The following is a 24,414-nucleotide window of genomic DNA, read 5'->3' on the forward strand; positions in this document are numbered from 1 at the left end:
AAGGAAAGAGCCCTGGGGTTGTCCTGCCCAGAAAACCTGGGCATGAGAGATGGCCACATAATCAAGTCTCATCAAGTCCTGAATGTCCCAACCAGCGTTGGTGGGTCGTCCCAGGTTTCCTACATACAGAAACTATGTGCTTCTAGCTGTGGGGCCTTTCTGCAGTGAGAACACAAATACACACAACAAGGTTAGTAGGATAAAATGACATGATGACTATGAAGGGCCTAGATATTAGTTGGCTCATATTCAGAATGTTCTTCTCACTTGCCCTGATTAAAATCATCTTATCACTCCATGTATTAAGTTGGAGAAGACTCTTGAGAGTCCCTTGGACTGCAAGGAGATCCAACCAGTCCATCCTAAAGGAGATCAGTCCTGGGTGTTCATTGGAAGGACTGATGCTGAAGCTGAAACTCCAATACTTTGGCCACCTCATGGGAAGAGTTCACTCATTGGAAAAGACCCTGAGGCTGGGAGGGATTGGGGTCAGGAGGAGAAAGGGGACGACAGAGGATGAGATGGTTGGATGGCATCACCGACTTGATGGACATGAGTTTGAGTAAACTCTGGGAGTTGGTGATGGACAGGGAGGCCTGGTGTGCTGTGATTCATGGGGTCTGAGCAACTGAACTGAACTGAACTGATGTGGAGGAGAGTACAGCAACCCACTCCAGAATTCTTGCCTGGAGAATCCCAATGGACAGAGGAGCCTAGCAGGCTACAGTCCATAGGGTCGCAAAGAGTCAGATATGACTGAAGAGACTGAGCATGCACATTAAAGATGTAGGTCTTTAATAGCACACCTGCCTGCCTCCTTTCATTCAACAAATATGCTCCAGAATGCAGCTCTGAGAAGACAAGATCCTAGTCTGCCGCATTTATCACTGCAGTCCCAGCATCCAATACAGCTCCTGGTCCCTAGTAGATGCTCACTTGGTGTTCACTGAATCAACTAAACACCTTATAGGCACCATTCCACACACTGAGTACTGTGATGAGCATGACACAGTACAGTTCTCAGGAAGCTTATTTGAGTGGAGACACACACACACAAAAAAAAAAACCCCAAATGATCCTAGTGACAATGGTATTAAGTCTAAGGGGTGGCATGTTAGGAGAGGTCAGAGGAAGCTGTTTTCCAAGTAGGTGATCAGGGAGGGTGACATTGGTGTCAAGTGTTCCAAGCAGAGTGACAGCTAACACAAACACTCTGGAGTGGGGACCAGCTTGAGATGATCGAGAGACCATAAGGTCTCATGTGGCTAGAGCACAGGGAATGAGAGGAAGAGACATCCAAGATGAGGCAAGGGAGGTGGGCAAGGGCCATGTCATGTGGGACCTCAAAGGACTTGAAGAGGCCAGATTTTTGTCTCGTTTGATTGGGAAGCCATTGCAAGGTCTTAGGGAGAGAGGTGACTCAATCTGATATACACTTTTATGTGATCACTCTGGCTGCTGTATGGAAAATGGACTGGTTGGACAGGTGGGAGAGGAAGCAGGGACCCCAGTTTGGTTATTGGTGTCCAGGTGAGGGGCAGGAGGCTTGGACTAGAGTGTAGCTGTGGGAGTGGAACGCAGTGGGCACTTGTTTCCTCACTGACCACCTCCCCTGCCCTTGGCAGCACTTGGCCCCATCGTCTAACCTTTCCCTCATCCCTGATCATGATCGAGCCAACATGCTTGTGCCAAAATCTGCCACCCACACAGACCCCAGAGCCTCTCAGAGATGACAGACAGGCTTGGAGGAGCTTCAGCACCACTAAGAACAGGGCTGGGCATGGCCATGCTGGGATTAAAGCGGGGAATCCATAACCCAGTTATTGACTGGAATTAGTGATTAGAAAGAATGGAAGTGAGGTCTGAAAGCACAAGGCTATCAACCAAAGAGAGAAATGGGGCAGGAAGCTGAGGCAGATGCTGAGTGATTCCATGGAAACATATGAGCCAAAATGACAATAGCAGTTATGAGAAATCAGAGCAAAGTGCAGCAGCTTCTTGATCATCCCAATCTAGGTGTCTCTGTGGATTAGGCCCTCTAGTCAGCTCCCAGGGAGGCTCTTGTCTGCCCTGAGACTTGCCCCACCGAGGCCGGGTTACTACTGACAGAAAGTACGGGGGCCACCGGGCACATGATGTGGAGGGGAAGACACCTCTGGAGAAGCAGGAAAATCTGGGCAGAGAAGGAAGCCTTGGGAAAGCAGTTGTCCTGGAAAGAATCTGATGTGGGTCAGGTGGGAGCCAGGGGACAACCCTGCCCGAGGGCTCAAGCCAGACACATCTTTGACAGCAAGAAAGCGAGTTAGGGCTGGAGCCAGGGAGGCACGAGGAAGCTCTGCTTGTGGGCCCAAGCGGCCCCCAGAACAGCCCAGATGAGCTACCTGCTGCCCACCAAGCAACACAGGCCCAGACAGCTCACTTCCACCCCAAACCGCCGCCCTAGCTCAGGCCCCAGGCCCTTCCTCACACTAGGATCATGGAACAGCCTCGTTACCCCCTCCAGGCTCTGCCACTCCAGTCTACTCTCCTCAGCACACCTGGGTGATCTTTCAAGAGCACCTCATTGCCCTGGAGACTGGATTCAAGTCCCTGAACTGGCCCCCCAAACTCCCTTCATCTGACCCCCACCTACACCTCTCTGCTGCTCCTCCTGGGCCCACACAATGCTTCCATATACCAAACTCGTCCTAGTTTTCAGGCATATTTTTCCCTCTCCCTGGGATGTCCTCATCCCCTCCCTCAGCCTCTGGGAACTGTCTCTACACAACACAGGTTCTCCTCCTTTGGGAAGCCTTCCCAGAACATCCAGTCCTTGACTGGTCCTGCAAGCACTCTCTGCCAGATCACCTTGTCTTGGGCTTGCCTCAGGCTTGCCTCCCCAGGCCTGTGGGATTCCCTCCCCATACAGCATCCCAGACTCCCTGCTGCCCTGTGCCCAGCCCTGTGCTGGCCGCTGAGGACGAAGATGTAGAAACAGTGCCCCTTCGTCAAGGAGAGCCAGTGTGCTGAGGCGACCCACCTGCAGATGCCCACCACCCAGGGCTGACTGGACAGAAACAGCCCCCCGACTCCAGGGCTCAGAGGGAGAAAGAGGGATCTGAGCTGGGCCTCAAAGGATTTAATGGTCGAGGAGCAGAAAGGGCCTCCTCAGCAGAGGGAGAAGAGAGAAGACAATGTCTGATGAAGTAGGGCTTAGTCTGAGGGTTGGGAGGCGGAGACGGGGAGGCAGTGGGTGAGGGTGAAGAGCTGGGGCTGCAAGAGCCACCCCGAAAAACCTGTGTCCATGCTGTGAGTGATGGGAACTAGAGGAGGTTTGGGAGCAGGAGACGGACATGGCTAAAGTCGGGTTCTAGAAGGGCGGGTGTCCAACCCCCGGGGCCCGAACAGTGACCGCCAGAAAGCACACACGCCAGACACCAGTTCTTGACTGTTAGTCATCATGTCATGCCCACTGGCTGCCACAGTGAGGAGGGTGGTCAGGACAGAGAGCGGACCTGGAGAGGAAGTGAGGTCCAAATTCAGTGGGTCTGGGCTTCTTGTAGAGGGCAACAGGGGAGGGACTCAGAAGCCTCAGCCCAGGCTGAACATTCCTGGCGGGGCGGCAGCTGTGCCCTGACTAGGCTGGATGCAGCTCCGGGCGGGTCTCGGGTCCTCCAGGGCCGGGTAGGCCGCAGTCAGGATAGCTGCTTGTCTGGGTTCATCAGTTGCTCCACCTCCCGCATGAACCGCAGACACAGCTCTTCCTGCCAGGGCAGAGCCACACACTGCACAGCCACGGGCAGCCCCACGCTCTTCCTCACAGCCTGCAGGGGACACAGGGGTTAGGACCCGAGGTGTCCAGGCAGGGCCCCACCTGGGCCCGGGAAGCACCCCAGCTGGGAAGGAGGGGCAGCACAGCAGGGCCCGCCCGCAGTCTCTAGGGGTCCTGCATTAAGAAAGGCCGACAAGGCCTGCGCCTGTTTATACTGTCCTCTCCACTAGAGGAAGGGGTCCCGGCGGGGAGAAGAGGGGAAGGGACTCACCTTCTGCAGCATCTTGTCCCAGATATCGCCAAAGTAGCCCTTGTAAAGCTGCATCTGGGCCTCGTCCTCGGCGGTCACCGTGGTGACGGGTACCACCCCCGCAGGGAAGTCCAGGCAGTTGTAGAGCAGAGTATAGCTGATGGCCCCTGAGACACAGCACAAGGGGCTGAAGCAGGTCAGCCGACCTTCCGTGACGACTGTCCACTCCGAGCCCCCATCTTCCACCCTGAGAGAGAGCACTGGCCTCCACCAGCAGGGAGGGGTTCTCTCCGAGGGCTGAGACTTGAGTAGAGTGACAAAGCCCAGGGCAGGCTGGAGAGCCCGCTGATGCTCGCCCTATGCCTCCACCCCTGCAGCTTCATTGCTGTTTTCTTGGTTTATCTAAATCCCACCTGGACTTCAAACACCACCTCCCAAAAACCATAGACTCTGTAACAAGACCTCCAACTTGAATATCGCTGAGGACGAGGAGCTCATTCCCTCCCAAGGCATACCACCTGACTCCCATCTCTCCAGCCAACCAGACTGCGAGCCTATCGGGGGTGGAGTCCTCCCCCAGGGTTCCTCTCCTTCTACTTCCCAGCAACCCCACCAGGCACAGGGCGGAACTTAGAAGAGAAGAGACAGGTGAGAGGGATGTGATGGGGCTGCCAGCCTCACCTGTGGCCTTGCCTGGGCCGTTCAGGTCTAGAGCAGGGCCCAGCATGGGGGTGAGCAGCACATCCAGCTCCAGGGCTCTCCACTGGGCCACCACGGAGTGCCGGTACACCTGCAGAGGACAGCGCACACCCAGTGAAGCGCTCAGACCCAGCCCATTACACGGACTCTGCAGCACAGGCACTGAGGCGGGGTGACTGGCCCCATGCCTGCCCCAGATCCGAACTGAACCACGATAGGATGGAGGGCCTCAGGATATTCAGACAGGGATGCTTTCAGGGGGCATCAAATGCTCCACGGAGCCACAGAGACCACTCTTCCTGCCAGGGCAGGGCCACAGAGTGCTGGTTACAGGCAGCACCAGAGTGGGGAACAGGTTTCCAGGGCAGGAGTCCCACCCAGGCCGACCCAGGCCCTTAGGACGGGCCTCCAGGCAAGTGAGGGTCACAGAGCAGGCCCCAAATGGCCCGATCCAGGGAGTAGGAGTGGGGGATGATGGGCCACTCCAGGGGAGCAGAGGGACCAGTGCCCAAGAGACCCCGAGGCATATGCCCTGTCCGACCCCACCCCCACCCGCCCTACTCTAGACCAGGGGCTCTGGCCTCACCTCAATCTCATGATGCAGTTCCCAGAGCTTTCCAGCTGACCTGGACAGAGGGAGTGGAGTCACCGACCATGACAATCATAGCCATGAGGATTAGCAACATCAGGCCCCTACTCTCAAAACCTCCCAGATCTCCTTCCTCCTCAGACCCTTCTCAATTCCAGGGCACTCTGAGAGGAAAGCAGTGCAGGGCAGAAGTTCTAATCCCTAAAATTCATATCCCATGGAGTCCCCAAGAGGGAATTAGGCCAGACCCCCAGCTACTCTTAGGACACAGAGCCGCCTGAGGTCCTCAATGCCTGGTGGTGAGAAAAGGAATGGGCTTCCCCTGTGGCTCAGCGGCAAAGAAGCCACCTGCAATGCAGGAGCCACAGGAGACACAGGTTCAGTCGCTGGGTGGGGAAGATTCCCTGGAGGAGGGCATGGCAACCCACTCCAGTATTCTTGCCTGGAGAATCCCTTGGACAGAGGAGCCTGGCGGGCTCCAGTCCATTGAGTCACAAACAGCTGGACACAATTGAAGCGACTTAGCACACACACATAAAAAAGAAGGGAAGTCCACAAGTTGTAAGGGCTTGAGAATCAGGCAATTTACTCCCATCTTTTCTGCCTTGAGGCCCCGAGGGGCAGGCAGGAGCAGGCGCAGTGCAGTTCCGTCTCTACGACCAGCACTTCTCATGGGTCCCCAGTATCCCCTGCTCCTTGCCACCCACTAGCTCCTTTCTGGGCCTTTCCACCCATATCCAGGCAGGGCAATCTCCTCCTCTTCATCCTCTCCCAACCCTGTTCTCCCTCAGGTCCTTACTCTCCAGCCTTTCCTGTATCTTGCTAAGACATTTTCCAGATTGCCCCCCCACCCCAACCAAGGCCACTGAGGTTGCCACCCTGCCTAGACCACTTCCAGCCTCAGAAGCTACTTCTCTCATCATTTCCCATTGGAGAGCACTTGGACCCAGGTCAGGGGAACAGGCGTGTAGGCATCTGGGCGTGGGAAAAACTCTTACCGAGACTTCATACTGCTGAGAAAGTTTGAAAACCTTGGGAGCTGTAAAAGAACAGACAGTGTCAGTGACTGTTTAGGCCGCGTGTGGCAATAATCTTCAGGCCACCTAGGCCTCCTCCCTCTGTCCCTCCCCGCAGGCCCCAGGTCAGCACTCCTCTCAGCACGCAGGTTGGCTGAAGATGGAAGAGCATGAGGGGAGGAAAAGAGATAGGGTGGGGGCTGAGAAGAAGAGGAGGCTAAGGGAAGTGGGAAAGAGCCCAGTGGCGCCCACCCTTCCACTCCTTGTGTCCTCACCAGAGGCTTCATCATGAAAGCCAGCAGTCCTTTAAGCCATCCAGGCAGCCTCAGAATTGAGATCAAGTCCCCCAAGCAGGGATCCACGAAATCACCTTTGCTGGGAGACAAAGGGTCCGGTCCAGGTGCATCCACCCAAAGCGTCCCTCCTGGCTCACCCCCACCTGCGGCATCCCCCAGTCTCCACTCAGTGACTCAACCTCCCTCCTCACCAGACTCCAGTAACCGCAGCCTCCAGCCCCTTCATCCCAGCCTCTCCTTTCCAATAGGTGACATGTGTCTGCAGACCCTTTGGGATGCTTGGGCTCCACCCATATCCACTGGAGCTCCCCAAGGCAGGGCTCCCTGTCTCCCTCCATTGCAAACTCAGCTCGGAGCAATAAGAACTGTGGGCAGCATCTCCCTGGCCCAAAGATACTGCCTAGGGCATCTCCCCACAGATGCTGATGCCAGCCTGGAGGCACGAGTGGTGTAATCCCGAGTGGGTGCAGTAATCCTTGCCTCTGAGGCTATCTCTGCTCTCGATCTCAGGGAAAGGTCTCAGGCAGCTGATCCTGGAGCCTCACCCCTAGGGCCAAACTAAGGGGTGGCCCTTTCCACTGAAGTGAAAGTTGCTCAGTCGTGTCCAACTCTTTGTAACCCCATGGAATAGTCCATGGAACTCTCCAGGCCAGAATACTGGAGTGGGTAGCCGTTCCATTCTCCAGGGGATCTTCTCAACCTAAGGATCAAACCCAGGTCTCCGGCATTGCAGGTGGATTCTTTACCAGTTGAGCCACCAGAGAAGCCCAAGAATACTGAAGGAGGTATCCCTTCTCCAGTGGATCTTCCCAACCCAGGAATTGAACCGGAGTCTCCTGCATTGCAGGCAGATTCTTTACCAGCTGAGTTACCAGGGAAGCCTCCCAGACCATACTTGGCTACTGGCAGAAGTCCATTCAATCTGGGCATGTCCCCAGGAGGCAACTTCAAAGACCTGCCCTGCCCCCAACAGCCTTTAGAACTGAAAACATCCCCGTGGGGCCAGCTTCTCAAATATGAGCTCTGCAAAGCCCCATAAAGCAGGTGTGGGCCAATCTTCTGACTTTTCAGACAAGAAAACAGATCCTGCTCAAAGGCGGAAGATGTGGCACAAATCCAAGGAGTGTGGAGTAATGGCAGGTCTATGCCTCTGCCCTCCTGCTTGACTCCACCCTTGTTTCTCAATCTTTCCCCAATAGATAGGTGACTTCCTGCACAACTCAGCCCAGGGCCAGGCCAGGGCTGCTCAATCTTGCCTCTCCGCACACTGGCACCTTTCCAAAGTCTCCCTGACAAGGCAGTTCTAGGCTCAGCTTGAAGCGGGAGGGGTGGTAAGGTCCCTGCCCAGAAAGCTCCAGGCCTTCTTCAGGTTCTGCCGAGGCCTGTCCTCCATCTTCCCCAGTGGCCTGTCCCAGGGAGGAACACAGCACTCAGATGCTCTCCCTGTATCTACCCATGTCCTGATCCCACCACCCACCCCCAAACCCAGTTACTCACAAGTTCTGTAGGAAGGTCGTGCCACCATCACTGAACAGCCCACCCGTGCCTAGGATCTCCAGAGCATGGGGTATGTTGCTCGGCAGGAAGGGAACCAGCTGCAGAGATGGAGGCATGTAAGGTTCCAGACCTAGAAACCCTTGGGTCCCATCCCCCAAAACACACTGTCCAGGCAGCCCTCGGCCCTCACGGTGCCCTCACTGGAGCCACAAAGGCACCCTTGTTGGCCCATGATAACTCCCCATAAGATGTGTATCCTGAGAGGAGTCTGGAACCACATATAAGCTGTCTCAGGTGAGTGGCCCCAAGCCTGCCATCTCAGTGCCTTGAGAACTCCTGGACAGCTGTGCACCACTCTTTGTGGTTGACGAGGAAGGACCACTCCATGCAGCTCCCACATCCCAGCTCAGAGGTGAGGTCACCATCAAGCATGTACCCCAATACTTCTGATCAGCCCCTTTTAACTGGTCCCCCAGGGGTCAAATTTGCAACCCCAATCTCAGACAATCAGGGTGCAAGGGTGCCAGGGATGGGTGGCAGCCATGGATACCTAGAAGGCTTCCCTGAAGGAGAGGCAATGCCAGGACCTGTGGGTTCCCCCCTCCCCTAGCATACCGTGTGGCCAGCAACCTCAAGTCTCTGCTTGGTCTCCAGCAGGGCCCGCTTCATGGCTGGCGTGGGCATGGTATAGTTGTCGGTCTCATAATACCCTATACGCAGGGGCTGAGAGCTCCTGTAGATCTGGGGGCAGCACGCATGAGTCAGAGTCAGGTCAGGAGACGGTGGCCCGAAGCAGGGCTCCCAGAGTTCAGAGCCACTACTCAGCCCCAGACACAGCTTTGAGGCTGCTGCCTAGATCCCCCAAAAACTGACCGCCAAGGAGGCCAGCCCCTGTTGTGTTTGACCCCTTCACAAAACACCTTCCCAGTGACTCCGCAGGTGGACAGAGCAAGAAGGAAGATTCCACAGGCTTCAGGTCTAGATAGGGAGATAGGCCCTGAGCAGGGCCGGGACTCGCCCCAGGCCACTCGTCAGGGCAGAGTGGCAACATCAGGGCAGAAACCCAGGCGTCCACAGCCTGTTTCAATAATGCAAGTCCTGGCTCCCATAATAGATTGCTCCAGACCTTGGGACAGGGGCCTCATTGCCTCTCCTCCCTCTCGGGAAGGGGCCCTTTGGTAGAGTTAGAACATCTCCTCAGCTGAGGAATGGGAGCTTGCCCTCCCTCGCCCCAGCCCAGATCTCCTGCTGCCCAGGGGTCTTCACCGTTTCCCAGGCAAGAGGTCTGTAGTAACGCCAGACCGCTGAGAAATGGCACTTACATCACACAGCTTACACAGTCTACATTAACATGGTTTTACTACACCACTCCTGGAGGAGGGCATGGCAACCCACTCCAGTATTCTTACCTGGAGAATCCCCATGGACGGAGAAGCCACCAAGAGCTACAGTCCATGGGGTTGCAGAGTCGGACACGATTGAGTGACTAAGCACACACTATACCACTGCTCACATCTCTAACTTGACTGCTCCTGAAATCTGTTGCCCGTAAAGTACAGATAACTTTATTAGTCATTCTTAAAAGACCCATCAGCTCTTCAATAGGATCACCAAACGACAGTTTATCCTCCAAGACTCCTTGAACTGCTCTCCTCAGAATCCTCACTTCGCTGCACCCACCAGTCCTAACCAATTACATTATGACCCAATCCTAACCAACCCCCTACACTGACATGAAAGTGAAAGTGAAAGTGACTCAGTCGTGTCTGACTCTTTGTGACCCCATAGACTATACAGCCCATGGAATTCTCCAGGCCAGAATACTGGAGTGGGTAGACTTTCCCTTCTCCAGGGGATCTTCCTAACACAGGGATCGAATCCAGGTCTCCCGCATTGCGGGCGGATTCTTTACCAGCTGAGCCACAAGGAAAACCCAAGAACACTGGAGTGGGTAGCCTATGCCTTCTCCAGGGGATCTTCCCAACTCAGGAATCGAACCGTGGTCTCCTCCATTGCAGGTGGATTCTTTACCAACTGAGCTATCATTGACATATCCGCAGACAAGCCAACATCAATATTCTAACTTTGTGCTCCTCCCCCATGCCACTAAGGCTCTGTGTGGGCAGCGCCCTCCCTCACCACAGACAGTAATACACTCAGCCTTATCTGATCTACAGGCTGTTTGGTGATATTTTGGAGGAGCCAGTATCTGACAGATCCCTGCCCACAGATTGCAGTTTTCTCTGGGAAAGAGATCGCTCCGCTTTTAACTGTTCTTAACTCACTCAGCCTCCATGCCAAGCATTCTGCTGGAGGCTGGAGATAGAGAAATGAATGCTGTAAGAAAGGCTCCTGTTCACTGTCTTGTCAAACGTGGAAGAGGTTCGGGAGTTCTCCCTCAAGCTGTTCTTAGCCTCAAGGTCCCTCCTGTTCCACAGCGACAGCCCCAAGGCTCTGGCTCCCAGCCAGCCAATTTGAAAGGCTCGGGATTTCCAAACGCAGGAAAGGGCACCATCTGGTGGCTGTTTGCAGAGGTGCTACTGCGCTCAGTCACTAGGTCGTGTTGGACTCTGCAACCCCATGGACTGTAGCCCACTAGACTCCTCTGTCCATGGGATTATCCTGGCAAGGATACTGGAGTGGGTTGCCATTTCCTTCTCCAGGGAATCTTCCCGACCCAGGGATTGAACCCACGCCTCCTGCATCTCCTGCATTGGCAGGCGGATTCTTTACCCCTGTGCCACCAGCAGAGGCGCTAGTGCTGGCCTTAGACTCCCGGGGGCTGGTTTGCAGGAGACAGGGCCTCCCAGGCCTGCCTGCAAGGGCTCAGAAGCACCAGTGAGCCCCGAATCCAACCCCATGCCCACCCCCACCCCTGCTCACCTCCTCCCTGAAGGGCAAGGGGGGCACGGTGGGGTCCAAGCGGAACATGTCCTCACACAGCAGCGCTCGCAGGCACAGTGCCAGGCTCTCCACGTCCCGGGCCATGGGGCCGACCGCGAGCTGTACTGTGGGGCAGGGAGGGGAAGAGAGAGAGATCACCCAGCCCCGAGGGGTTCCGGGGCTGGGTCCAAGCAAGAGCTGGGCCAGGGCCCTGGAGTGTGAGCAGACAGGAGGTAGGAATGCAGACCTAGAGTGACCTGGGGGCCCAACACTGCCCCAAGGAGAGGCAGGGGCAGAGGTGCAGACCCCCCTCCTCCAGGGCACAGAGGGAACCACAGACCTCACCTGCTACCTGTCCATAGACACAGCCCTTCAGGCCACTCTTGCTGGATAAGAAACACAAGAGGTTGGAAATGGGAAATGGCCACCCCCTGCCCAACCCCACATCCAGTCAGCAGCCCTCAACTCTCTCACCACTTTGGCAACTAGGAACCAGGGGCTGGTGGTGCTATGACACTACCTCTTAGCAAAACCCCAGTCAGGGAATCCCTGCCTGGAGCCCGGAGAGGTGGGAAGCTAAGCCAAGGTCACACAGCAGGACTCAGAGGCTCCCTCCTCCTGCCACCTACATCCTACCTGAGGCGGTTCCCCGTGGGTTTGAGGCCGCAGATGCCACAGAAGGCTGAGGGAAAGCGGATGCTGCCTCCAATGTCGGTGCCTAAGCCCAGTGGGGAGCCCCCAGCAGCAATGAGGGCCCCCTCGCCTCCTGAGGAGCCACCTGGGCTCTTGGAAGAATTCCATGGGTTCATGGTCGGGCCAAAGAGGGGGTTACTGCAGTCAAAGCTGAAGGAAGTGGGAAGGGGTCAGCCCCTGTCATGTTGGTACCAGTGCCCCTGCCCCCCACGCTGCACCCCTGGGACCCAACCTGAGCATGGACTGGGGGACATTGGTGTGCACGAAGGGCAAGGCGCCCTGCAACTTCAGCACCTGCACCAACACACAGTCACCCTCCGCTGGCACCCCCTGGTTCAGGCTCAAGCCCAGTGTCGAGTCCTGGCCCTAGAAGGAAGGATGGGTGAGAGGGACATGGTTGATGAGCCAGGGGGGCTTCAACACACAGGGTCTGCTCCCACTACCACCCCACAGGCCAAGCCAGGACACACCTGTGGTGCCCTCTCAAGGCCTTTGGACCTAGGACTTCCTCTGAGGGTGACCCAGGACCCAGAGCTGGCTGGCAGGGACTGGGGCAGGGCACACCTTGTAGCTGAAGCATTCCTTGAGGCTCACGGGGACACCATAGAGCAGGCCCTGTCTTGGGACCTTGCACAGCTGAGTCTCACAGTCTGCCAGGTAGCTGATCACACAGTTAGTCCCTTTGTTGACTTCCCAGGCCTGGGGGAGGGAGAAAAGGACATACGAGGCTGGCTTCTTTTGTTTTTTCAACTGTGGTATAATCAACATAGCGTAAGATTGGCCTTTTCAAATCTACCACCAGTGACAGGGTAACCATTAACATGACCCAGAGCCAGGAGCACAGAGGGTTAAGTAGGCCCAGTACTGGCCCCACTGGGGACACGCGGCCCAGCTTTACCTAGGCTGTCTCTGACCTTCAACTCCAAGACAGACAGAGAGAGAGTGCTCCGAGGACCAGGACACTCAAAGGAACAAGATACTGACCTCAGATGTCCTCCAGAGATGAATAGAGAGTATGTGTGTGCTGCAAGGACCACAACACTCCAGAGGAACAAGATAGTGACGTCAGATGCCCTCCAGAGGCCGAGCTGGGGGGAGGGTGACCCTTGGCCACCCCACCCACCTCCTCCTTCAAGCTACACCAGTGCCCAGTGAGGCTAGATCCCCGTGTTGAGTCGCACCAGGAGTCAATGCAGAGCAGGGCTAGACCCAGGCTTCTGCTTCCTGGCACCCAGCACTCTCCTCTGCCCCAGGCCTGGCCCACACCTGCCCAGGTGAAACCTCCACCCCTCCCCAAGAACACCTGAATCTGAGGAATGGCTGGCTATTACCAGCTAATAAGATCATGAGTGTGGCCCTACTGCCAACTCAGGTATGTGAAATCTGTCTGCTGCCCAGGGCAGGAAAAGAGGAGGCCAATCTGTAGCCAGAATGCTCTCTGTGGATGCTCCCTCTGAAGGGCTGGAGCTTTTTCAGAGACATGGATTCAAAACAAGCAGCCCCATCTGTTGAGACTGTGTCCTTTCAATGCACCTAGCCCAGGGGTGTCCAGTCCTTTCTCCATGGTCCCTCTCTGTCCCCCTCTCAGCTGCAGTCACTCACACCACTCTCACACCCCTGGCACTCATGTCCACCTGCTTAGGGGTCAGAGTCACTGCCACGTACTCTCTTCCAAGAGATCATATCACATACAAGTCATTCTCACAAAGCACAATTTCTTCCTTCTTTTCGTTTCAAACACATTTCTTGAGCACTTACTATCAACATATTAAAGACATAGTGTTAGGCCTAAGGTACAAAGACAAATAAGACTCTGTCCACCAAAAGCCCACACATGTGCCTTGGGAAAGAGAAAGACAAGGCAAGCCCTACAATGTGATGAGAAATGTGCTATTAGTAAGTGAACGCTGAAGAGGAAACCCTAACCCAGACTGGGAGGGGAGGAGGGTTATGGGAAGCTTCCTGGAAGACGTGACTCCTCTCTGAAGACTCATCAGGGGAGCCTGTTGCACTGTGCAGGGCAAGAGCAGGGAGAAGAGCCTTGCAGGAAAAGGGAACCCAGAGCACAGCAGGCTCTGGGGCCAGGTAACTCCAGCAGCTGAGCCGCCGATGCCCCAAAGCCCGGAATCCTTGACCAGAGAGGACGCTGGAACGCTGAGCGGGCAGCCGGCCAGGAGGCTGGTGCTTGGTCCTGGAGGGAGACTGGTGGAAGACTAGGGTAGTGGGGGAGACAAGGGAATGGTCTAGAGGGAGCTCTAACAGGGAACAGACCAGACTCAGTGACTGATGGGGTGGGGGCGGAATGGGGAGGGAAGTCTGGGCTAAAAGCCAGGTTTCTAGCTAGGACAACATGCTCAGTGTCCCCAGCACATGCACATACACAGAGCCTTCTCTCTCAAACACACACAGCTCTGGCTCCCTCCCTCTCTCCCTGGCAGCCCTTGGCACTGTGGTCCCACCATGGCCCTCCAGCCAGGTTTTCCCACAGCCTTGCAGAGAGAGAGGAGGAAGGAGCAGGGTCACTCCCTGGCCTTACCTTTCCCATGTAGGTGAAGAGCACAGCCTCGGGAGACAGGTCCCCATTTTGTAACTTCTGTACCAGTTGAGGCAGGGGCAGGGCCAGCAGCGCCTCTGAGTCCAGGTCAGGGTTCTGGGGAGACACCTTGGATCAATCCCTTACTCCCCCCAGGCCCCATGTGCCTGCAACAGACACCTATGGCCCATGCCCCCAAGTCCCAACAACTACCAAGCACGTGCTCACTGTCACATGCCAGCCCATAACAGACATGCCTACCCGCAGCTGACATCACAAATGTGCTCCAGCCTGGGCAGGCCCTTGCCACCTGTGGACAGTACAGATCTATCTCTTCCAGAAGCTCACTCGAGGGGGGCCCAGGGAGAGGCCACGTCCAGGCTGAGTATTAGACCATTATGAAAAAATTTCCCAGGTGGCGCTAGTGGTAAAGAACCCGCCTGCCAATGCAGGAGATGTATGAGACAAGGGTTCAACCCTTGGGTGGGGAAGATCCTCTAGAGAAGGGTATGGCAACCCACTCCAGATTCTTGTCTGGGGAATCCCATGGACAAAGGAGCCTGGCGGGCTACAGTCCATAGTGTTGCAGAGAGTTGGACATGACTGAAGTAGCTTAGCACAGTGGTTGCTGAGTGTGGCCACACAACTTGTTGATGTGCTCTGTGTTTGGATTAAATGTTACCACCATTCCCATTGCACAGCTTAAAAAAACTGAGGTTCACAGAGGGGAAGTGCCTTGATTAGGACTTACAGATAAACTATATTTCTCTGTCCATTCAGCACAAGCTGCCCACTGGTTGTCCACCTGCACCTAACTACTCAACCCTTTGGCAGGGGAGGGCAGAAAGAAGAAAACCCTGTCCTAGGTGGCTGGGGTTGAAGTTAGAGCCACATCCAAGAGAGAGGTTTTTTTCCATTCATTCCATACATATATATTAGGCATCTACTCTGTACCAGGGACCATGCTAGACATAGGTATACAGAAGTGAACAAGAAAGTCACCTCCAGGCTTTGCGGAGTTTGAACAAGGTGCAGAGTTGGGAGTGAGGAAATAATTTGGTGGCTCAGTGATAAAGAATCTGCCTGCAATGCAGGAGACCCGGGTTCAATCCCTGGGTCAGGAAGATCCCCTGGAGAAGAAAATGGGAACCCACTGCAGTATTCTTGCCTGGAGAATCCCAGGGACAGAGCCTGGGGGGATACAGTCCAAAGGGTTACAAAGAGTTGGACATGACTGAGCAACTAACACACAGGGATCATTTATAAGTAAACAAATAAGAATTTTACATAGTCAGAAATAAAGAAAATAACAAGTGGGCAGCACACAGGTAGAGAGGGAGGTCAGGGAAGAGCTCTCCGAAGGAGGGACGTTGGTCAGACACCCACTGCCAGGCCTCGGAGGCCTCCAGAGTCTCTGGGATCAGCCCCTGCCTGCAGATTCCCGCTGGCTTCCCCCTCAAGGGCTTTGGGCTAATCAGGAGAGAATCTGAGTTCAGCCACCACATCTCATCTCTACCCTCCTCTGCTCTTGCCAAAGTCACCAGGGACTTCCTCGTTGCCCAATACAGCAAACACTTGACTCTTCATTCTGCTTTGAGTCTCATGGAGGCGTTCACAGGGCTGACTTCAGACTCCTCCTGGGCACAGGCATACCCCTTTCCCGGGATTCCCTCCCTCCTCTACGCTGTTTCTGTCATCCACTCATTCAGCCAGTCAACACACATGTTCTGAGCACCTACTCTGTATCGAGCACTACGTTAGGGCTATGAATTTAGAGATGGCCAAGACAGACAAGTCCCTGCTTTTAGAGCTTACCTTCAAGAAAACAAATTAATTAAGAAAAGAATTTGAAAAAGAAGAAAAGAAATTTTAATAACACAAGGGACATCCCTAGTGGTCCAGTGGTTAAGAATCCGCCTTCCAGTGCAGGGGATGTAGGTTCAATCCCTGGTTGGGGAACTAAGACCCCACATGCTGCAGGGCAACGACAGAGCCTGCGTGCGCTGGAGTAGCAGTCCCCAAACTTTTTGGCACCGGGGACCAGTTTCATGGAAGACAATTTTTCCACAGGCAGGAGGGATGGGAAGGAGGTATGGGGGTGGGGGGTGGTTCCTCAGTAACGCGAGCAATGGGGAGTGGCACATGAAGTTTCGGTCACCTGCCCCAGAGCACACCTCCTGCTGTGCAGCTGGTTCCCAACCCACCATGGACTGTTACTGGTTGGTAGGGGCCGGGGACCCCTCCCCTAGAGCCTATGCTCCACAACAAGAGAAGCCCACACACCGCAACTAGAGAAAGCTGGCGTGCCACAATGGAGACCCAAAGTTTTTTAAAATAAAATAAATTTTTAAATTAAAAAAAAAAGAAAGTTAACAAATGATGACAGATCACAATACGTGTGAGAAAGGAAGTAAACAGAGTCTGTGACAGAAAGAACAGCAGACAGACTCAGATGCGCGGGGCAGGCGGAGACATCGTTTCAGCTACGACCTGAAGCACAAGAAGGAGCCAGACACAGGGAGAGGCAAAGGCTCCCGGAGGCTCCTCTGGGCACCTGCTCTTCCCTCTCTGATGCTGGGAGAAGTCATGCCTTCTCTTGGCTTCCGCTCCAGGCCCCTACACCTATCACATGGCCTCTAGATCGTCCTTCAGCCTCCAAATCGTCCCTTGCCTGACCCAACTGAGCTCAGACCCGCTCGCTCGACTATTCCCTTTGTCCCCTCTGTTCCTGTGTCCTTCCCCTGAGCTCACTGCCTCCTATCTCCTTTCCACCAGCTCCTCTTCACCAAGGAAGGACGCTGCCATCTATCCTCATCTCCGCCTCCTTCCAGCCACATCTAATCAGTCACCACGCCCCTAAGCAGCTCTGGAAAATGGCCACCTCTCTGTCTCCTCTACTGAGACCCTTGCCACTGCCGATCCTTTCTCTACTGGGTCACACAGGGGCCACCTAGCTGGCTTCTGTGCCCAAGCTTTGTCACCAGACCACACAGCACAACAACGAGCTCACCTTGCCTGTCCCCTTCAGGTTGCCTCCCACCACAAGGTCCAGAAGATGCTTCTAGGCTGAGGTCCTGTCAGACCCCCCTGCGCCCCCTCAGTGTGACACAGCCCACTCACTCCCACCTCACGCCCAAAGCTGAACACCCATCACACACACCCACCACACAGCCTTTGAAACCCAGCCTCAATATCAGGAATATTCTACCCCTTCCCCAAATTTGTTAGAGATACAACACTTACTTGGGATTTTTTTTTATTTTCTTTTTTCCTTTTTTAATGATATAAGGAGAGACAAGCAGAAAAAACGGATCCATGATCTACCCCCAACATACTAGATAACTCCTGTGTGCTAAATCTCTTCAGTCAAGTCTGACTGTTTGTGACCCCATGGACTGTAGCCTGCCAGGGCTCCTCTGTCCATAGATTCTTCAGGCAAGAATACTGAAATGGGTAGTCATGCTCTTCTCTAGGGGATCTTCCCAACCCAGGGATTGAATCTGGGTCTCTGCATTGCAGGCAGATTCTTTACAATCTGAGCCATCAGGGAAGCCCAGACAACCCCTGATGACTTTCTTTTTTTAAGATATGCAAAATGGAAAGGAAACACTCCCCCCACCTCTAGGACCACACTGACAAGTCCCTCTTCTGAAAAGGAAGTCATAGTTAACAGTTTCTGATGAAACCTCATAGGGGAAGAAAAGTTTGTGAAAAACCCACAATGTATATAGTTGTTTATATATATTCTATTTTTGGACAGAGGGATCATACTATATACACAGTCCTATGCCTTGCATTTCTCCCCTCACAGTGAAAATAGCAAGATTTTTTTCTGATTATATAAATATGTGGTCATTGTAAAAAACGAAAAACGGCCTACCAATTTGTGGAAGAAAGTAAAAATCACCAGAGAGCCCACCACACTGGGGTAATGATCACCAGGAGCCTGATCACCACCATTCCCCACCTCACCCAGGGTGTCCACAGAGGTCCTGTGCATCTCAGCTAGAAGCTGTCAGTGAGCTCCTCTCAGTTCTCAGCACAAATGTTCATTCTTTCCTCGCTCTTCTGTGTTGACAGTTGATGACACTGTTGCTAACAGCTATTTTTAAGTCTTCAACTAGTTATCAGGCAGCTGAGACATTTTCTCTTTCACAAGACACCAGAGTAAGTCTGAATGTCCAGGAGGCCAATCTAAGAAAATGGAGGAAATTAAAATGTATATGGAGAATGCAGGGAAGTATACAAATAAGATCTCACCAAGCATGTGGCCATCTGTATGCCTTTTTTTCCAAGAATAGGATATTACAGCTATCATTGAATCACTGCCCCTCCTCAACCTGTTTTTCTTCTGAACCACCTACTGTCTTAATTTCAGATACCCTAGATGGTCCTTCAAGTTGTTTTTTTTTTTAATTTTATTCATGGTTGATTGTTGTTATTATTTTTTAAAATCACTTCTGTTCTATTTCAAGATATACATTCCATTAGATCATGTGACCACTGACATTGACTGAAACAAAAACCATACTGTTCTTCCATTCATTTACTGAACTGCTTTAAAATCAGCTTCTGGTTGGTCTTGGAGATGCCAGGAGATGGAACTACAGGTCAGATCCAGTTGAAGGGAGAGACATTTGTAATCCAGTGGGATTTTGACAAAGGGGCTTGTAAGGTCTGTGCGGCAAGGGCGTTCAGGTTAAAACCAGAGGTGTAGAGGCACTGAAGTGTGGGCAAGTGGGATGGCTCTCCCAGTCGTCATGGTCTATCAGTGGCAGTCCCTCACATCAGTCTAGAAAGGATATTAAAACTTACTTAGGGGGCTTTCCAGGTGGCTCAGTGGTAAAGAATCCACCTGCCAGTGCAGGAGAAAAGGGTTCAATCCCTGGTCTGGGAAGATCCCACATGCCATGGAGCAACTAAGCCCATGTGCCACAACTACTGAGCCTATGCTCTATAGCCCAGGAACCATAACTATAGAAGTCCATGCACCCTAGAGCTCATGTTCGTCAACAAGAGAAGGCACAGCAATGAGAAGCCCGCATGCCGAAAGGAGAGAGTAGCCCCAGCTCACACAACTAGAGAAAGGCCCATGCAGCAACAACAACCCAGCACAGTCAAAAATAAAACAATTCATTTAGGCAGTAAGGTAGAAGCAAATGGGCAAATGCATGTTACAAATTAAGCCTCATGGTCAACAGAGCGTATGAAAAGCATGCCTCACTCTAAAGTTGCTCTAGAGTCCTGAAAGAGATGAACAATTTTGTGAAGTTCAGGAGGCGCTTGGGACCTCCCCTCCTCCAGCAGCACCTTGGGACACAGGAAGTATCTGGGTCCCAACTCACTTCTCTGCAGTCTATCAGGCAGGATCTGTACCACAGGCTGCTGTATTCACCCAGGGGCCCCCTGACCTCAAGGCCCCCTTCTCAGTATAGGGCTGGGCTGAGAAAGCCCCAGAAGAAAGGCTGCTGAAACAGCCTCAAAACGCCCAGCAACTCCAGAGCCAAGCAGAAAGAGCCTTAGGGATGGGATGGAGGAGGGGCTTCTCCCTAAGGTCATGTGTGAGCTCAGCTAAACCGCCCACCTTCCCCAATGGCTCAGTGGGTTAAGAATCTGCCTGCAGTGCAAGAGACACAGGAGATGTGGGTTTGCGTGGGTTTGATCCCTGGGTTGGGAAGATGCCCTGGAGGAGGAAATGGTAACCCACTCCAGTGTTCTTGCCTGGAGAATCCAAGGACAGGGGATTCTGGTGGGTACACAGACCATGGGTCAAAAAAGTCGGACACAATTAAGCAACGAAGCACACAAACTGCCCACCTCCTACTGATCCCAAAACTATTGTCTTCAAGACCTCACCCCATGTGCTGACTGCTCAGAACAAGACTGCCAAACTAGTTCTCCCTTTCTTCTGCCAGTCACTAGAAAATCAGAAGGGAATTTCCCTACTTACTCATCTGTGCGAGCCAAGTTTTGGTGTTCTGAGGCCAGGCTCTGACCCACAGAGGATGTTTAAATAACTTTTGGTATTTAAAAGCCAAAACCTGCCCTGGAAGTTATTGTTGTGTTGTTGTTCAGTCACTAAGTCATGTCCTGCTCCTCCCAACCTCATAGACTGCAGCACGCCAGGTTCCTGTGTTCTTCACTATCTCCTGGAGTTTGCTTAAATTCATATCCATTGAGTCCGTGATGCCATCTAACCATCTCATCCTCTGCTCCCCACCCCCATTCTCCTCCTGCCTTCAATCTTTCCCAGCATCAAAGTCTTTTCCAGTGAGTCAGCTCTTTGCATCAGGTGGCCAAAGTACCAGAGCTTCAGCTTCAGCATCAGTCCTTCCAATGAATATTCAGGGTTGATTTCTTTTAAGAAATCTACCATGGAAGAGTTGGTTCTTAAAAATAAGGAAAGGCTGTTGCTCCAGAAGGAAACTGGATGCTTGGATCCAGATGCTGATGCTTGGAGCTGAAGTGAGGGAAGACCCACCCTTCTACTACCCCACACCCCTGCCAGCTGGTGGGTTCCTTGCAACCAGGAGGAGAGTCATGTGGGCAGGAACTGTGGGTAGATTCCTGCAGCTGCCCCCACACATTCCTTGGAGCTGGCAGAACTCAGCTAGCTAGTTGCACAGGACTTGTAGTCTCTGGAGCAACCAAGGTTCTCTAGGCTGGGCCTGGCATCACTGCAAGGATCCCTAAGCAGGGCACCAGGGAGCTCAGCCAGAGAAGAAGGATCAGACAGTGACGAAGCTTTGCTCAAGTAGATAGGGCAAGTGGCCAGTTTGGATTGAGTCCCTAAGAACAAACTGTGTACTTTCACTGATTGTGTGCCAAGTCAGTGTGTGAGGGCTAGAACCAGATATGTTCTTATTTCAGTAAATAAACAAATAAGACATTTTCCTGGTCCAGGAATGGTATGGTGTAAATTCATACCAGTACATCCAGCTAAAACCTCAAAGCAATCAAGGCCACACCCAGGGCCAGGCATCCAAGGCTGGGTTCTCCCTTCCTAATCTTTCTTTCCTGCTCCTCTCCACTGGAATGAGGCTGGATGGTTCCACCAGGCATCTGGGTTCTAGTTCTAGCTTCTGCCTCATCCTGTCCCATCATCTGGAATGCCTTCCCACGTTATCACATCTGAATTCCATCCAACACCCCTTGGGGCAAGTCTTCTCTCTCACAGCACAAAGGAACTGAGTTTGGTATTTTGACTTGTAACTGAGTCCAGCGTGTCACACCTAGAGGAAAGCCTCCTCTTCCAGGCCACTTCCCTCATCCCCATACACACACTGAGCTGATCCAGAGGGAAAGAAGCTTGTTGACAGGTCACCCAGGGAAGGGCTGGAACTAAACCTATCCATGAAAGGAACTTATAACCCATCCGACTCCACAGCCAGGTGACAGGAGTCCACCTCAGCAGGTAACACCCTGTGGACTTGAGCAAGTCCCTCCCCAGCTCCCTCTGAGCAGCCTCAATGAATTTGAACTGTAAGCTCTCAGAAGCCCCTTGGCCATCACTTTATGATTCCAAAGTCCTAAACCCAAGCATCCTATTGGTTCTCATCTTGCAGTTTAAGCGTCCAATAAGTCCATGATCTTGAGATTATCTGGCACACAGCAAAGCTCCTCTTTGACCCAGTGAGGCGACAGCCTTCGACGACCTGCCCTGTCCCTTTCGTTTCCATTCTGCCTCTAGGCCCCATCTGGCTCAGAAAAGAGTACGGAATGCATGATGGCGAGAGGGGTGTCAGAAAGTTACAAACCTGCGCTGCCCACACACCTGAGCTGCCAGCCGCCCGCCCCTCCGCGCGCCCGGGAGGCTCAAAGCGCTGCTACCACCCCTCCCCCCCAACAGCGATTCCAGCCCCGGCTGTCACCTGGAGCCGGAAGCGCTGCGCCGCCTTGTCCATGGTGCCCAGGCCCGCTTTCTGCCTCCGTCGCGCCCGGACCGCCGAGGCCCGCGCTGTCCGGCGACTGGACCAGCGCAGGGCCAATGCCGCCGCCACGAAGCAGCAGGCCAGGGCGGCCCCGGAGACGCCGGACAGCCCGGCCCACGGTTCTTCCAGCACCATGATCTCCCGCCGCCGACCGGTTGCAACCGATAAGGAATCTGCGCTCGCGGACTCCGCCGCAAAACCCGGCCTGGATCAGCCCGGGATCCAGCGCCCGCCTGCGCCGGAGGGAAGGCAGAGGCTGTCGAGTCGCCGGGCCAAGCGCTGTTGCCTGGCAGCCGGCTGGAGAGAGATGGAGCGCAACGGTCAAGGTGAAGCGCCGCGGTTCCGCTGGGACGGCTCTCCAAGTTCTAAGGCTCTGGGCGGTGCCGAGAGGGAGGAGCACCCGCTTCCCGTGGGCGCCCTCGGAACCTCGAGCCTAGCGGCGGTTCGGCACCCGCGTCTGGCCTGGCCTCAGCCCGGTGCACCCAAGACCCTCAACTCACAGAAGATGCTGTGCAGCTCGAGCCACTTCGGGAAAGAGGATGGAGAGCAGCGACAGTCTGTGCTCGCGGACCTGATTAACCCTGCAAAGAGTTTAGCAGTATCATTCCTGGAGAAGCTTGTGTTGGGCTGTGTACCGCAGGGCACTCGCCTCTCCCCTGCGTGGGGCTTGGGGGTGCCAGCAGGAGAGGGGCACAGGATGTTTCTCTCAGGGAGCCCACCTGCTGCCCCCTCCCCTCCCCAGTCCTGGGACGCGGTGTCTTTAGGGAGGTGGGGGGAGGGGAGCGGATTATCTATATACACACACTACTTCTCCAGTCTAGGCCTCTCTCACAGGTATTTATGTGCTTAATTTCATTTGTCCTCCCAACAGAGAGATGAGGAAAGCATTTTTATCATCTTCATTTACCAGTGAGGTAACTGAGGACAAGAGGGATTAAATGACCCCCCCTGTGGGTCATGCAGGTGTCTGAGTGGAGATTCAAACTCAGGTCTAATCCTAAACCATTGCTCTTCACCATCAAGCTGTACTACCATGACTGCCCCTGGAAGTGAGGCTGTGTGGGGTGGAATGGGATGTGGGGAAGAGTGCTTTGTAACTGGAAAACGCTGTCTGCCAAAACACTGCTGTTCATCCAGTTCTATCTTTACCTCTGAATCCATGCTTTTTCCTTGAAAAGGAGGAATGCCTATAATCTAAGATTGTTAGGAGGAGTCTATGAGATCCTGGCTGTGAACTGGGGAACTTGAGGATGTACCAGATCTTCAGTCTGGCCTCATGGAGCTCAAGGTCTGGTTGAGAAGGAAAAAACATGCATAGAAAAAACAAAAGCCATGCTTTGGTGGAAATGCAGAAATCATGTGACATGAATCCGAAGAGCAATAAATGCTGGGCCCTTGGACTGAATAGTCCTTGGAAAAGCCAGATAGCACAGTGGTTTAAAGTTTGCTTCTGGAGCTAGAGTGTCTGGTAACCCATCCTTGTTGCATGACTGTCCCCGTTTCCTTACCTGTAAAATGAGGATAATAATACTCCCTCCACTGGCCAATTCTCTAGTACTATTGTAAGACTCAAATGAGCTAGTACTTGAAATGCAACCAGAACAGAGCCTAGCCTATAGTAAGCAATCCATGAATATTCATTATTATATTACTGTTGTTGTTCTTTATTATTAGAATAGAGTCCAGCGCGCTGGAGTCTATGGGCCCCGCAAAGAGTTGGACACTACTTAGCAACTGAACAATAACAAACAGAACTACAGAGACGGTTTTTCTGGCCTGAGAAGCCCAAGTTCAGGAACCAGACTATCTGAGTTCAAATCCTAACTTTGACACTTACTGTGGAACTTTCAGTAAGTCACTCTAACCTCTTGTGCCTCAGTTTCCTTATCTGCAAAATGGGAGCTAATAATAGTGACTCCTTCACAGAATTGTGAAGATTAAATGAATTAATTCAAAGGAAGAGCTTAGAACAGTACCTGGTCCTTTGTAAGGGCTCAATAAATGTTGATTCATTGTTATCTTAAGCAGAGTCATGATGCAAGTGTTTTGGAAAGGCAACATGGAGGACTGGGAGAGGCAAGCTGGAGGCAGAGATGTGGAATGGGAGAGCGGGGAGACTTGAGAACCCAGCAGGGAAAGGTTTCCAGGGCTCCACCTGTATTATCAGAAAAGCATCTGTACCTCAACACCACACCATTCCAGGAGCCAAAACAGCATGTCCCTGCACTCAGACTGTGTTCATATTTGCAGTCACTCAAGCAGGCCCTGATGGGTTT

General features: G+C 53.4%; 1 protein-coding gene across 1 annotated transcript; it reads right to left on the minus strand.

The window, feature by feature from the left end:
• Positions 1–3,416: 3,416 nt before the first annotated feature.
• Positions 3,417–22,505, minus strand: LOC122677790 (fatty-acid amide hydrolase 1). Its single transcript, XM_043878043.1, has 15 exons — positions 22,079–22,505; positions 14,211–14,324; positions 12,239–12,373; positions 11,907–12,040; positions 11,618–11,824; positions 11,327–11,367; positions 10,982–11,106; positions 8,714–8,839; positions 8,099–8,196; positions 6,581–6,680; positions 6,288–6,328; positions 5,287–5,326; positions 4,683–4,791; positions 4,023–4,168; positions 3,417–3,803 (listed from the first exon to the last, which is right to left on the minus strand). The coding sequence occupies exons 1-15, from the start codon at positions 22,271–22,273 to the stop codon at positions 3,675–3,677; spliced, it is 1,740 nt and encodes a 579-aa protein (XP_043733978.1). The 5' UTR covers positions 22,274–22,505; the 3' UTR covers positions 3,417–3,674.
• Positions 22,506–24,414: the final 1,909 nt, after the last annotated feature.

Source organism: Cervus elaphus, chromosome 20 (assembly GCF_910594005.1).
Source record: "Cervus elaphus chromosome 20, mCerEla1.1, whole genome shotgun sequence".
NCBI classification, from domain to species: domain Eukaryota; kingdom Metazoa; phylum Chordata; class Mammalia; order Artiodactyla; family Cervidae; genus Cervus; species Cervus elaphus.

Coding starts and splice junctions, on each gene's coding strand:
- LOC122677790 (XM_043878043.1), bottom strand. CDS start 22,273: ATGGTGCTGGAAGAACCGTGGGCCGGGCTGTCCGGCGTCTCCGGGGCC. Junction 12,374..14,210: donor TCTTCACCTACATGGGAAAG/GTAAGGCCAGGG, acceptor TCCCTCCCCCAG/GCCTGGGAAGTCAACAAAGG. Junction 4,169..4,682: donor CGGCCCAGGCAAGGCCACAG/GTGAGGCTGGCA, acceptor GCTGTGTCTCAG/GGGCCATCAGCTATACTCTG.